The following is a 15,199-nucleotide window of genomic DNA, read 5'->3' as shown; positions in this document are numbered from 1 at the left end:
TTGTTCATTTTATATAAACTGTGTTGAGACTACCGTTTTTTATGTTCTTAATGGCGTATTTAGGAATGTGAATTAACGTATTGTATTTCTCTTATTTAATTATTGTTGTGAACGTATTGTGGATCGATGATTTGCCATTTTGGTTTTGTTATCGCGATAAAAAAACAACACACGAGTCAGGAGAAAATGATAATAAATGTACAACTGCATGATGATGTTTAGGGGCCAATCCCGCTTTGATTTTAAACTTGAGAATTCAATTTGCGTTATTTTTTCTATCAAAATCATCAGTTAAATATTTTTTTTTAATAATTATTATTATAATTTATTTATTCTACCTCTAATAAAAAGTAGATCGTTAAATAGTCCTGTAAATTATTTTTTAGGTCAGGACGTATAGAGTGGTATACGTCGCCAGTTATGCATATGTAATCCTTTGATAAATTTTTATTTTTGACCTAAGACACTAATTTTTTTTACTAATGCAGATAATTTTTAAGAGATATTTTACATTGTTGTATTCGCGTATTTTTAAATTTCCACTTTGTCGAAAGGATTGTTGAAATGTGTAGGATTCATAGATTTTACGCGTATGTTAAATTTTTTGCATTTTTCATATTTTTTACTCTTCAATTATTTTTTAGTATCGAGCGTTTACTTTATACTCTTTCGAACTTACAAATTAGTGAATCGTTTATTGTTTTGTATCACAACATGATCGGTATTAATTAATTTTCTCGTCAGGGGCAAATGTATTCAATGTATATAAACGTATATATGCATATATAAATCAATTTCGTACGAATCCTCTAATTTATATATATATTTTTTTTAATCAGCCCCCAAAGTTAAATACCAATGTAATATTTATGAAAAGTCGTTGAAATAACTTGAAATTTATACAAAACTGACATGAAAGTGTTGTTTTTTTTTCATTTTTTTTTATTCTGTTGACATATTGAAAAGTATATTTCCAGTTTGTAATGAGACAATATTTATAGTCCTACAAATGTAATTTTATTTTTGCTAAAGTCGTTATTTCATTTTTTAATTGACCGTATATAAGAGATAACCAAAACTGATGGAGCATATGATACAAAATGTCCGTCGTTATGTTTGAAAGATTGTCTATAAATATATATATAATAAAAATATATAAACGTTTTTGAAATCGAATAGAAAGATAGAGAGAGAGAAAGAGAGAAAGCGAGAGAAAGAGAGAACACTTGTTAAAAAGTGAAATGCCATGTTTTTAGAGTGATGTATAATTTTTAAATAGTAGAAAGTACAAATCAACAAAAATGAGTTTATGGATCTCATATTATTATCTTGCCAATATGTTTGTTGTGCTTTCTTTCTAAAAAAAAAACAATTTTCTTCCGTGCGATTTGTTTTAATTTTCCGAAACAAATCTATTATATTACCTTGTACTTAAACCATCGACCAATTATCTGGTGATATTTCTCGACTATACATATGTGCGCTCTTTATGCATGTTGATTGAAATACGTGAAAATTTCTATACATGTAAACCAAACTAAAAGCTTATTGAGAACAGTATCGTGTTTTAATTAGTGTACTGTTAAGATATACCAAAAAAAAGAAACAAACTGTCGATATGCTTGTGGTTTGATTTTTTATGGAATTTATAATATTATAAAATTATCACTGACAGTTTCTAATAAAAATTTGTGTAAAAAAATATATGTAAATTATATATAAAATGATATATATTCGCATTTATGCATACAAATACGTATTGTGTGTAGTTATGTGTACGTATATAATTGAAAAAGCAACAAATGTAGTATTTGCGAACGTTAACTATTCATTATTGATCAAATTTCATTGAATCATAGCTCAAAATGTGTGTGTTATATACGTATATAAAATATCAGAAGGCTTGTGAAAGCTCGATCGAAGTTATCTTTCCGAGATTCTTCGATCGAGTTTCCGTGTACGAAAAAAGTCGAGCGGACGATGGCGTACTAGATTGTCAAGCGACTTTGTTCGAGATTGAAAAACATTTATTACTGTATGTTTTTGTTATAGCAAAATGCATGTAACGGCTGTTTACATATTATATAAAGAGAATGATACAACATCAATATTTTGTTAATATTAAAGCGAAAAAAAAAATGTTTACATCGTTTACATTACTAATTGGTGTTAGATTAATAATCCAGATAATTGTGATGGATTGTGTATTTTAATTTCAAATAGTGATGGTTATCGTCGTGTTAATGATTATATATCACGAATTGCCCGTTTTAATTTTACCTCGTCGGTTCTTATGTTTAGTTCCTTTCGCATGTTTGTTTTACGTTCTTATTTAAATTATCGATTACAAATATTTTTGTACACACTACTAGTGAACGTGCTGGAGCAATTGTCACTTTTTAAATTAAGATACACAAATAGCAAATGGATAATGTATCATAAGCATGTTTGTGATATGAAAAATAACTATGATTTATCATAAAAAATTACAGATAATACTAAAGAGTGGTTGAATAAACACTGCGTTAGGTTTTATATAGTACCTTTCGTTTAATTTTCACTTCATCCCCCAGTTGTATGTATGATTTGTATTTGTTGCATTTTTCACAAAAAAAAGGATGTTTATATATTTTTTAATTACGGGTGGTCAATATGCACATTATGATGTAATATAAAATCAGGGGTGATATTATAGATTAATTCAATATGAAATTAAAATACAGAGTATTAAATAAATATTTATTTTCCTTTTTTAACGTTGGTAGTTTTTAACCGAAACCTGTTAATCCATCAAATCTAATATTTCAATGCATATTGATTTAGAACTAAATATTTCTTATGAATCATTCATAATCGTTCATGTTTTCATCATACATAATTGTAGGTGTTTATCAAGTTGAAACTTCTATTGTTGGTTTACTTTTAGTGCTAAGAATTGAAGTGTTTGGAAGAAAAAATCAAGAAGAACATTATCTTAAAAAGTTTTGATGTTACAGTTGTTGAATCCAGAAAGTTCTACTGTTGTCTACATTGTCATTGGTCAACATCATACAAATTTTCGAAGATTAGTCAAGTTTATGAGAAAAGTAGCTGTATAGAAGTTTAAAACAACGATAAATAGAAGAAGAAAAATAAGTTGGTTGAAACAATAAGATAAGTAATATGGCATAAAAAAAGCATTTTATGTTCATTTTATAAAAAAATATTGAGAGCCTCTGAATTGATATAAAAATAATACCACAAAAGCCAAATAATAAGTAGAATAAACTAACGAAATTTAATAATAGAAAATTGTAAAAATAAATTATTAAAACATACTAATCTATTTATTTTAAAGATTCAGTGTGCAATAACATCGTTTAATGCGTATCATAATGTGCTCTTAAATTTCTGCCCTGTGATTGGTCGTTTGCTGTGAGATCTATCGATTCATTGAGAACGACCAATCACGAGGCAGAAATTTAAGAACACATTTGCGCACTGACTATTAAAAATAAATATACTTATAATCAGAGCTGTGGAGTCGTAAAAAATCGCTTCCCTCAGACTCCTTTTTAACATGTTCATCGATCGCCATGCGTTTCAAGTCGATAAAATGAAGTAAACTAAAGTTATTATGAACTTAATCAAATACTCTACAACAGCCGGCATGATCACACGTAGACACATACAATGGCGCGGCACTAATCCAAGCGAATGACATAAAGTGTCACGTTTCTACACTGGTCATATTAACATATGACATATTGTCAATAGTATGTATTTACTAATTACTTTCACACCTAATTCGCCAACACATCATCTGACTCACATCCTGTCATAAAAATTCAGAACTCTACAACATTTCCAATACGTATAGAAAAGTCACGAAAATTTAAAAAAAAAATATTTTTATTTTTGTTTTTTCTTCTTTGTTGTTATTTACTCTTAAATCTTTTTACTATGCGTTTTCATAGATGTAAAGTCGTTATTTAGCTGCTCGAACTTATACGCATAATCCATGTTTGTGTTTCCAAGTTAATAATTTTCTTGCTGTGAAATCTACAATTTGTGCAATGAATAATGACTACGAGTTCATTCTCGCCATATTAAAGTTAGAGTTGAATTAGTAGATTCAATATACAGTGGTACCTCGATTTACGAACTATTCCTGCTCGATGCAAGTAAGGCTGAACTCTTGTTATTCCGATTCGGAAGTGAAGTGGTAGTTCTGGATAAAATTTCTGATTGAAAGGGCAGAAGTTATTGAGTACGGCAGTGTTCTGAGGAAATAGGGAATTCTAATATGCTCTTTCTGGTTCTCAATTTCACGACCATTGTTGTTGATTTGAGGTTGAACCAGAATTTTTGTTATTGTCTGATGCATCTTATCAGAATTTTGAAGTGTATAGAAACGTAATATAGTTTCTTAATCTGTACATTTAGTTTCTGTGGAACGCATACTTTAAAGTTTCCATACTTGTTGCAAAGGTTATTTGGCACTGACTTTTTAATGCGCTTATTCGAAAAAATGCTAAAGGATAGCGGAAACAACGATTCATAAATAAACCAACAGACAACTCAATTATTTCTATGACCCTTTTAGTTGTTTTTTTAGTAGTCGTGAGTACACATGTATCATATTAAATATTTAGTACAAATATGGAGCGATTAAAATAAATAAAGGTCATTAACCAGTCGTCGCAACGTCGTATTATTACTGGAGCATCTACGCCTCACTTATTCCTTGCTTCGCCACCACAGCACCCCCTTGGAGAGTGAGCGCTAAACTACCAATATTTGACACTTCAGAATAGTTCGATAACAAGCTCAATGTCATTTTATTGAAAATGATAAAATCAAATTTGGAGAAGTACTTTTCCAAATCTAAAGAAAAAAACAATTTAATTTTGAAAATCAAGGATAGATGATTGAAAATTTGGACCTAGATTAGAGATCGAACAAAAAGTCAGTCGAATCAATTATGAATTTATTAATAAAAAAATAAGTTTTACATTGGAGCGCCTCTGGCTCTTCCCCGTCCTCTAAAATTACCCCTTCCGCGAGGTCTACCACCTCCTTTGCTAGTATTAGGAGGACTCTTGGGTCTCAGAGCTTCAATACGCTCCGTACAACCAGTAGTTTCTCGTCCGTCGGCAAAATACGAAGAAAAGATCTCAGAATTGAAATTTGAGTTAGTGAGCTCGTGTCCTATTGTGACCCAACCGGGCCTGATCGTCGAATCTCTACCGAATATATGCAACCTGAAAAAACACCACAATTACAATCACAACTAATTAAAATAACAAACTCGATTACCTTCTTCTCCCTAAACAAAAATGCTCCATTATATGAAAGATCTCGATAGGCTTCTCTGGACTTCCATATTCAGGATCTTCCGAGATGATCAGATCGATATCCATGTTAGCATGGATGAAATCTCCATCTGTCGATCTTCTAACCGTACCCTTGATACCCATTAAGCAATGTTCTTTAGTACGTTGAAACACTGCATTATTTTCCAAGTTCTTTGAGTGACCTGGATTATTGATATTTGTACGTATCCAACAAATGTCTTCACATCTTCGGAAGCCCCATTTCTTAAGACAATCGCGCCCCATATCTAAACCTAAAAATATTTTTTTTATTTATAATATTTATTTGTTTTCGTAAGGTATGTTTATATTAAACATACCTTCGGAACTGCCGCACCATAAAAACACAAAACTACGAGGCTGAGCGACTTGAGGAATGTCGAGAGCCAGTACATCGTTCCAACTCCATTCGCCGCCCAATGGCGGTTCAATCAAAATCACATCAAACTTATTATTCAACTGCTTAAGATCCATAGTCTAAAACCGAAATATATTATATCAAAATCATCTCACTCGTTCACTGAGCCGAATTGTTTTACCTTTAAATCGCATTTTAAATACATCGGAGGAACTGCAGTCTGAGATATCAAATCGTCTTTTAACTTGATTAATTCTCTGAGCTTTGGATATTCTTCGAATCTATCTGCCAAGCCGACGTCTCTGATGAAGTTCTGCGGCCTTTGACCCGTATCGACGAAATGCTGGCAGTAATCATTGTGAGGATTGGAGCTTTGAGTGCCCTAAATTAATACATATTAGAGTATAAATCTTAATTTACAAATATCGGTGATATATAATTTATAGAACCGTACTTTCAAGAATGTCGATGAGTCAGTGTATACAAGAGCATCCGTCTGTTCAGCAGCATTCTTACTGTCTCCTTGTGAAGCATCTGATCTTGAATTATCCTCACCTAGGACTACTTTAGGAGGTGTATCTGAAACCGTGCCAAGTCTCTGCCTGAGTTCACAAGCGCTCGATACTCCAAGCTGCAAATTCGTATTGAAAGAGAGTAAGTAATGTTTATTATGTTATCTTATCAAATAGTTTGATAGCATCTGTTGCGTTACGCAGATATTTTGAAACAAACCACTCTGAATATAAACACGGCTTCTTAAAAAGTGGGTAATTTTTCTAATATGTTATTCACTATATTCTCATGAAAAATATTTTCCAGGTTTCAAAATATGATCCCAGTCAGTTTTTCGTCTGTCCCGGTTTTTAATAAAAATTAGAAATTGCTGAATATACAAAAAGTGTCTCGGACACAGTTTCAGCGAAACTGTTCAAGGCGCACAATATACACAAATATGCAGAGGCGCGTGTGGAAAAATTCTCAGGTTTAATTGACACTGGTTGTACGTCATTGTTGCGCACGCGATAACTACAGTTTATGTTCTACTTATAGAAATATAAGCTTTAGTGGTCAAAATTTTGAATTAATATTCAAAATTTTGACCAAACCAAATTTGAAACTAGATTTGGAGATCTTTGGAAAGTAAGTTTAATTTATTTTCTTCGATTTACCCAATAAATATAGAATCTATGCCGAGTCGTTGGGGGACTAGAAAATACTCACAATTTTTTGCAATATGTATGTATGAATATGTGAGATATTCTCCCTTTGGCTCGCTCACACATAAAGTAATGGGCACCCATATAGTACGTCCACAATTTACCGTGTTATTGGGGGATCTACTGTACTTGAGATCCAGTGAAGGCAAAATACAATGAGGTTGGCTTGCCTAATTGGTACAAATATCTACCAACCAGATTTGAAAATTATTTCGATGTTTGGAAGTAATTGTCACAGAGTTATTTCTATTTATGAAATAAAATAAATCTCCTAACAGTTCCAGCATTAATGATATTCACCTTGGGTAAGTTGTAAAAGTAATAATTGCAAACATTACCAAGTGCTTAAAAGAATATTAATGAGTGCTATTTAACAGGGAATTATTATAAGAGATATGTGCATTTAAATAAATACTTTGTTCCATAAAATTAATTGTTTGTGCATTTATATAGGGTAAGTCTTCGGAATTTTTTTCAGAAAAGGATTCGTTGCAGTTATTCACTGTAATCCACAAACAATTCGTTTTCTGGAACAGTTATTTTATATATTGCTCATTTAAATTTATTGCCCTCTATATTAATTTTATAGATAAATTGGTCGAACGTTTCTTTATTTTTAATGTTCATTGGATATTATATTTTACAAAATAATTTTGGCGGCCCACATAAAATTAAATCTTATATTTTTGGCCCATACCAGTGATCGAGTTTGACAGGCTTGATGTAGAGTATAAAAAGGTTCTTCAACACGGCATCTCCTGTTTTCCTTCGCTATTTCCTGCTATTGACAGAATACTTGAAATCTATAAGGAACTGGGATCATCTTTTATTATACAAGAACACTATCCACTGATAGTAAAACAGTTTTTTGAAAATAATTGTGGCTTAATGTATTTGTGGTTTGTGCACGGGCAATCCAAATTGTTACACAAACCATACCAAGTGCTTAAAAATACTACAAGACATCTACTTAATAGAATTTCGTATCTTCCTCATGATTTACCACTAATGTATAATGGTATTTGACCAATAACGAAGGAAAAGAATAAAGATTTGGAGAACATGTGAATATATGTCTCGTTGATGTATACAATGTTCCATCTCTCGTCTCGATATTGATATATTTTATAAATATACTCAATTCGTTTATTGTTCCCATCAGTATTCTTCGATTGTATTATTTTTTTCCACTATCTTTTAAAATGTCTCTTAACGTTGCCAGACCTCTAACAAAATTTATATCCTTGTCACTTTTTAAAATATTGAAGAGTCCTGCTGCTGTTGGCATTTCTTTATGTAACACACGATACTTATTAATTAATCGAATTACTGCTACTTTCTCAAAATCGTCTAGCTGGATGGTTTTTGATTTCGCTTTTTTCCTCTTTGGTGATTTAGAACCAGGTGAAGATAATCCTTTATTGTATTCAAATTCATTTATGATATCAGAAAGAGTTCTGCTTGTGATCCCTGAAGCCTTAGCAACACGACATTGAGCCTGATGAAAAAAATCGCGATATTAGTTAGTTATAATCAGGGCTGTGGAGTTGTTGAAAATTTTTCCTGACTCTGACATTTTCGCAAGGTCCGACTCTGACTCCGAATTTAAAAATTTCGATGAGATAATCTTAAAATTATTTATTTTCATGTAAATAACAACAAAGAAGAAAGAAGGAAAAATATTTATAATAATATTTTTAGGATTAGTGCCGTGCCATTGTATCTGTTTGTGTGAACACGCCGGCCGATGGCCGGTCAGCTGTTGATGGGTATTTGATTGAGAGCATAATAAGTTTTGTTTGTTTCATATTACCGACTTACGACATGGCACACGACAAACAATTAAAAAAATATCAATTCTGAGTTAAACTGGAAATTTCAACGTGCAATTAAAGAGAAATTATAGTCGAAGTAACTAGACATTGTTGTCAATAATTAAATATTTGCAAAATGAATTCTTTAGTTATTCTTCAAAAGCAGAAATATGTAAAACAGGGAAAGAAATTATTCGCAGATGATAATTTAATGGCTCGACGAATCCATTGAAGAAATTAAAAATTTACCATTAGTGCAACAATTAGAAAAATAAAATTGTTTCAGCCTAACAGAGAATAGTGTGAGAAAACCAACATGGTACGGATCAATGGAGAAAGATTTCAAAATATTTGAATCAACGGAGAAGAGAACGAATAATTTACAGTACCGATTTGAAGCCTTGTTATCAATTAAACCAACATCAACACAAAACGAGAGACTCTGTTACCTTTCGTTTTAAAATAAATCTCTAGAGAAGATCGAGAACGTTCTGTCACACTGCACTTCAATAACGAATAACAGCAATGACGAATCAATGAATGTCCTTAAAAGAGAAAGCAAGACAACAAAGATTCCAAGTACACGCCTATTTCGCTTCTCCCTCTCATATATATGTATTCAATACATTAAAAAAAGGAATCCTTATTGTAACAAATACCAGTCATTGTTTATAATTAATTCGGTAAAGGCACAAGCAACTGTTGTTATTTTTTAAAATATATATTAAGTAGACCAATCTTTATTCATGTTCTGAATTTGAGAATTTGTTTCGCCTAGTGATTCACTAGGCAAATTCACTTGATCCTCACTGTCACTTTAACTAAAATCTCGATACAGTTTTTCCATAACATTAGGTACTTCCTATTCTTGTATAAGTTTTAAATAAAATTTTCGTTTTCATAAAAGTTCCATTTTGCGGTAAAATTAAAACCACGCACAATTCGTAATAAAAATATCTATTTTTAAAACTCTTGTTTCATGTGATGTGCCTATCACGCGGATTCACGTGAGAGGAGTTAAAGAGAATATTGAATTAGTTATATTTGATGGGTATTCTTTTCTTGATATAGGTGTATAAATATTAATAATTGAATTTTATGTATGGATATTCTCCAATAAAAAAGCATTTAAATCTGATAAAAATCTGCGAATTATTGTGACTTGGTGTTAGCAGCAAAAAAATAACGAAACAAAGTTGTGTTTTATCTCCTATGATTTTCGAAGTACATATGTATTTGACAAAGCATTTTTGGTCCTATGGTCCTAGTATTAAAATACGAAATTAACGATTAGGAAATGCATTTATTTATGATCTCGGCTAGGTAAAACGAAAAAATGTCGATTAAATAAAGCATTAACCGTTTGAAGTAGGCGCTCTCTGCGCCGGCGAGAACGCTCGCGACGTTCACGAAGGACGTCCGCCATCTTCTCCTTCTGTTGCCAGCATGAATGTTGCCAGCCCTCAAAACGCAAATGTCACTCGATTTTGTTTATTTTTATTCGGCGCACAAATGCGGCCATAACGTTACATAATATTTATTGCAATATTTGTAATATTGGTCGTTCGGTTGGCAGTATGTTCGATTTTGGAAGCGCATAAATGCATAAATATAAAATGGCGGCGATTAGGTAATGGCCGCGCGGTGATTCGGGTCGTGTCTCGCGATCGGTGAAAAAAAAATGCGCATTTGCGATTCGCGATTCGCGGCGGCGGCGGCGACGGCGACGGCGACGACAATATAGCGTGCTCGGGCGAGTCTATGGGGCGTCTGGCGGCGGCGGCCGCGGGATGACGGGCGGCGATGGCGGCCCCCGGAGGCGCGGCCGCCCCCTGCGCCTGCACTAACATTTCTATCATGCAACTGTTCCACGAGCTGAAGCAGCAGTTCCCGGCCGTGCCGGATCACGTCGTGTCCAGCACCATCGAGTCGCACTGCCACGACAGGTCCGCCTGTCGCTCCAAGCTCGAGTGCGAGGCCAAGAGCCTAGCGTCGCAGCCGTACCCGTCGGCGTCGCTGCAGGGGCGCAGGCCCAAGCGCGACGGCGCCGACGCCGACGCCGACGTCGAGCTGCCGCGCTCCTGCCTCAACGCCCCCAAAGACAAAGACTGCAATCAAAACGCGGTGGCGCGGCCGCAGCCCGAGAGCGACTGCGCCGCCTGTCGCGCCGACGCGGACCGCAAGCCCCCCGCCCCCGCCGCCAAGGTCGAGAGGCCCGCTTCCCTCCCTCTGCGGCGGCCGTCGGTCTACGACGAGGACTACCCCCTAAACGTGTCGTTCAACCTCAACTGCCAGATGAACATGTCGAGGCAGATCTTCAAGCCGCACCCCGACCTCCCCCAGCGTTCGCCGTTCGCCTCCGTCAACTTGACGGTGTGCACGCCCACCGATCCCAGGCGCTCGACGTCGACCGAGGACGCGTTCGAGGGGAACGTGCACATCACCGTCAACTCGGCTCCCTGCGGATCGGACCGGAACGCGAGGCGCAACGATTCACCCGTCGACGCGTTCTCTTCGCCTATAGGTCAATATAACTATATAACTTATAAGTAGATTTATGTTATGTTAAGCAAGTGAGCGTTGGTCAGAACAGTGAACACAACAAAACAAAACAGTTTCTGTTTCGGTACCATTCACATTTTTTATATTTCTATTTTATTGTACCATATATTAATAATCCACTAATTGCATAGTTCTACAAAAATATTAAACCTTTTAAAAATTTTATTTTTTTAACTAAAGACTTGAAAAGACTTCTTCGTCATTGGCGAATGGTGAGTGCTTGCGTTGTCAAAAACTAACCATGTTATGTATTTAAAAAAATACACTTCCAATTGTTTAATTTCATTTTGACATAGCATAGACGTTTGTCCTTGATTCCATTTTTAACACAATCATTTTGTTCAGACATATTCGGTTGTCATGCAAACTACACATCCAATATCTGAAAATTGACATGCTCTACCAAATACGATTACTTTTTCTAGATTGCCATTTTTGATGAGCTCATAATAAGTAGTAGTTTCAATAATGTTGATAAATACAACATAACATAGGTTCAAAAATTATATAATAAACAATATTATTGTTAATATTGTAAATGTTTCAGAATTAATAATACGCAAACAAAAAACCCAATTAGAGAGACTGGAGGTCGCTTTGAAAGCCGACCGAGCAAGATTGATTAGTATGCGACGAGAAGTGCGCACTCTGCGAGCGCCTCCTCCGTCTTTTCCTACGATTGTGCACCTGCGCTGTACAGTACAGCAGTTACACGCGAGTTGTCAGCGACTCACGGAACAACTAGACGACGTCACAGCTCGTTCGAGTGAGGATTCGATATATTCAGTGTCTTCATTTTTAACTACTATTTTTAAATGGCGTTTTGTTCATATTTCAGGCGGCGAAAGAAGCGATAACGCTAACAGGTTGTCCGCCAACGAACCGAGTTCGGCAGAAGAAGGAGGACCACCGTGGCAGTGTCACGTTTGCACATTCGACAATCAGCCCCTACTTAACAAGTGTGAAATGTGCGAAATGCCGCGGATAATTTTAGGTAGGAAAGATCGAGTCGTAGCCGTCCAAGAACCGATCGACTCTGAAAGCAATAAGCCATTTTTTTGAGCCTTTCGCAGCTTCTAACTTAGAGTTATATAAAAAAAGTGCCTCAGTGTTTTAACAAGCATGTTTTTGTGTTGTTTATATTTTGTATATCGAACATGTATTACGATGACGCCTCAATTTGATCATAAGTAGTGTTTATAGATTGACTTTTATACGTCCGTGAAATGTGATATGTTTTCGTTCAAACGAAAACGTTAAATTTTAAAAGTCTGATTGAGGTTTTGATATTAATTAACGGCAGCATAACTGCGGACATATCGTTAGTTAGTCTGATACCTTTGAAACGAACGTGTCCGCATTTATCTAACATAACGCATGAAATTCCCTGCTTGTATTAAGTAATTTTATATATAAAGTGATTTTTTAACTTTGTACTTATTATATCTTACGGTTGAATATTGATTGTAATTAAAGTGCCTTTTTTATATACAAATCGCACAATACTTTTTATGTGTAGTACTTAATTTTTATGGTGTTCAATTGTTATTAATTTCATAGTGTTTATATTGAAGCGAACGGTTGTGTCCAGTTCAAGTTTAATAAACTTTTTTATGTAATATATGATATTACCACTTGATAGGTGTATGTGATTATTAGGATGTTTTAAATAATTTTTATCAAACATTTTTGGAGCATAAAAGTGATATGTTAACGTTTTTTAATTTATATCCGGCCTTTAAAAATACTGTTGGAAGGTCTGCAATAATTTCATTTATCAATAATACTTTAATATGTATAAAAAAATGTATAGTTAAAATTTTTGAAAAGTATATATTTGTAAGTTATCGCAATGAGAATTGTATTTTATTAATAAATGATTTTATGAGATATAATTGTGTGCGTTTTTCGATTTTCCTAATAACAACCTAACATTTAGCCAATTCGACATTCAAGAAAGAAAAATTATACTATAAAGGTATTAAACAATATAATTATTAACAACTTGATGTATATATTTAATTTTAGATATGTTTTATATAACGCCGATACAATTTTTAATTAACGTTATCTTACTTTCAGTGCACGGAAACGACGAGATTACAGTTCAACTTCATCCTGTCTATAACAGTTAGTATAAAATATGTTCATTTTTTGCTAGAATGAGTTATTAAGTTTCAAAACTTGCTTTCAATATAGACAAAAGAGTTTTAGTAAATCCAATTTAAACTGTAACATCTTTTAAAAGGAATATTGTTAACGACTAACATAAAGTCAATCAAAGGAATGGTGGCGATTACGAATAAGATTCATGCGATGCCTTCCGTTGTGATGACCACAGTATTTTCGGATTGTAAAGGGATATTCTAAAAAAATGATTCTGAGTGATGAAATGTGAATAAATAAAAAAGCTTGTAAACATCCCTTGTATAATATATATATCTGATATAATTTACAATTTGTGCTATTTAACTAATATTTTATTTTGCCAAGTTTTGAAACTCGATAAAACAAACATTGACCTCATGTTTAAACATAACGTTTTAATTTCAGAAATCGCAAAATCATGGATATGACAGAGTATCTATTATAGCTTTATGTTTTAATTTGTGTTATTTATGTAATATTTTGTATAAACATGCATTTTATTGCTTGTAAACAATAAATATGTAAATATTGAAATAAAAGATATTTTGATATAATACATTGTTTTAATGAACGTCAAGGTGTAATACAGTTAAATAGCCGTTCCTCTCTCCAAATTTTGTTTGATCTCGGCCGTATGCTCTCCGTAGAACCTCTCGAGTTTCTTGTTGAATTTAGCGTTCCTCTCGTTGATGTAATCGACGTCCGCGTCGTCGTTGTGCGTTCTTCTTCTAGAGTACTTCTGTCTTTTGATTATCTGCTGCTCCAAATCCGTCACCATCTTATCCACAGCTTCTTTCTTGTCGGCGTGCATACCGTGCAGCAACGCATTGGGACCTCCGTAAAACGCCTCGCCATATTTTCTCTTCTGTCGATCGTATTCTTCCTGATCGACCGGTTTAATTTGCTTAATCAATCTGTTGTATTGGCGCACGGTGGCTTGTTCGTATGTGGAGAATCCTTTGTCGGGATCTTTGCGAGCGGCTCGCCTGGCGACTTTCTCAGCTTCGCCGGCTGACACGTTTAACAAGGCTTCTCTCTTGGGCACAGCTTTGGCAGCGTCCCATTGGGCTCTGCGTTCGAGCGCTTCGGCACTGTTGGGTCCGTTGCCTTCTTGCAAGCGCGCGCCTTCTTCCATCGCAGCATCGCGGTTGTCTTTCCTCGCCGATTGTCTCAAAGCGCGCACTGCAGCTAATCTATCGGCGAAACTGGACGGAGCAGACGCCGCAGGAGCCTCGGACGACATTGCGTTGTTTGTCAAATCAGAATGACGTTTCGAGTGTTGCCAGATAGTAAAATGTCTCCGGCCAAATACATATATGTAGAAATATGCGGCGGAAAAGACCAACACCTTTCTGTAGGTCTATCTAGGTGGTGTTGAAAAGACCCCGGTTTATTTCCTGGGAAAAAAGCGGGTTTTTGGGATGAGAATATACAGCGATAGAAAAATTTAGAGATAAAAAAACAGATTAACACATCTTTAGATACAAACATTGCAGCACTTGGTTGAACGTAAACTGTTTCGCTTTGTGGCAATACTGTCATCGTTGTTATGTTGGGTTTTAGGTTACGCTGTTGGCAGTCACAATTATCTTGGATATAAACAATATTTTTGTAAATTGATACAAAATTATTTTGTTTTTATTTAACTTATTAATAACTGCATAGTTATATTTAATTTAAAATATTTTCATTTTGATTTATATTTATGTATTAGTGAAGTGACTAGACGTCTTCTTAAAAATTTTT

At 34.3% G+C, this 15,199-nt stretch overlaps 3 protein-coding genes across 3 annotated transcripts; 1 reads left to right on the top strand and 2 right to left on the bottom strand.

Annotated features, from left to right (window-relative positions):
* Positions 1-4,955: 4,955 nt before the first annotated feature.
* Mettl14 (methyltransferase like 14) lies at positions 4,956-10,195 on the bottom strand. Its single transcript, XM_088181630.1, has 6 exons — positions 10,104-10,195; positions 6,167-6,343; positions 5,894-6,094; positions 5,675-5,831; positions 5,299-5,608; positions 4,956-5,243 (listed from the first exon to the last, which is right to left on the bottom strand). The coding sequence occupies exons 1-6, from the start codon at positions 10,167-10,169 to the stop codon at positions 4,991-4,993; spliced, it is 1,164 nt and encodes a 387-aa protein (XP_088037756.1). The 5' UTR covers positions 10,170-10,195; the 3' UTR covers positions 4,956-4,990.
* A 172-nt stretch (positions 10,196-10,367) lies between these two features.
* Tab2 (TAK1-associated binding protein 2) lies at positions 10,368-14,007 on the top strand. The gene is made up of 5 exons (XM_088181629.1): positions 10,368-11,267; positions 11,853-12,071; positions 12,144-12,299; positions 13,388-13,435; positions 13,859-14,007. The coding sequence occupies exons 1-5, from the start codon at positions 10,547-10,549 to the stop codon at positions 13,879-13,881; spliced, it is 1,167 nt and encodes a 388-aa protein (XP_088037755.1). The 5' UTR covers positions 10,368-10,546; the 3' UTR covers positions 13,882-14,007.
* Positions 13,997-14,731, bottom strand: LOC148237484 (pre-mRNA-splicing factor Syf2). The gene has a single exon (XM_088181631.1). The coding sequence runs from the start codon at positions 14,694-14,696 to the stop codon at positions 14,043-14,045; it is 654 nt and encodes a 217-aa protein (XP_088037757.1). The 5' UTR covers positions 14,697-14,731; the 3' UTR covers positions 13,997-14,042.
* Positions 14,732-15,199: the final 468 nt, after the last annotated feature.

This window comes from Plectrocnemia conspersa, unplaced genomic scaffold (genome assembly GCF_051122295.1).
Source record: "Plectrocnemia conspersa isolate PC_06_02 unplaced genomic scaffold, ASM5112229v1 ptg000002l, whole genome shotgun sequence".
Lineage (NCBI taxonomy): Eukaryota > Metazoa > Arthropoda > Insecta > Trichoptera > Polycentropodidae > Plectrocnemia > Plectrocnemia conspersa.
The sequence above is the reverse complement of the archived record's forward strand: the minus strand, read 5'-3'. Positions and strand labels throughout refer to the sequence as shown.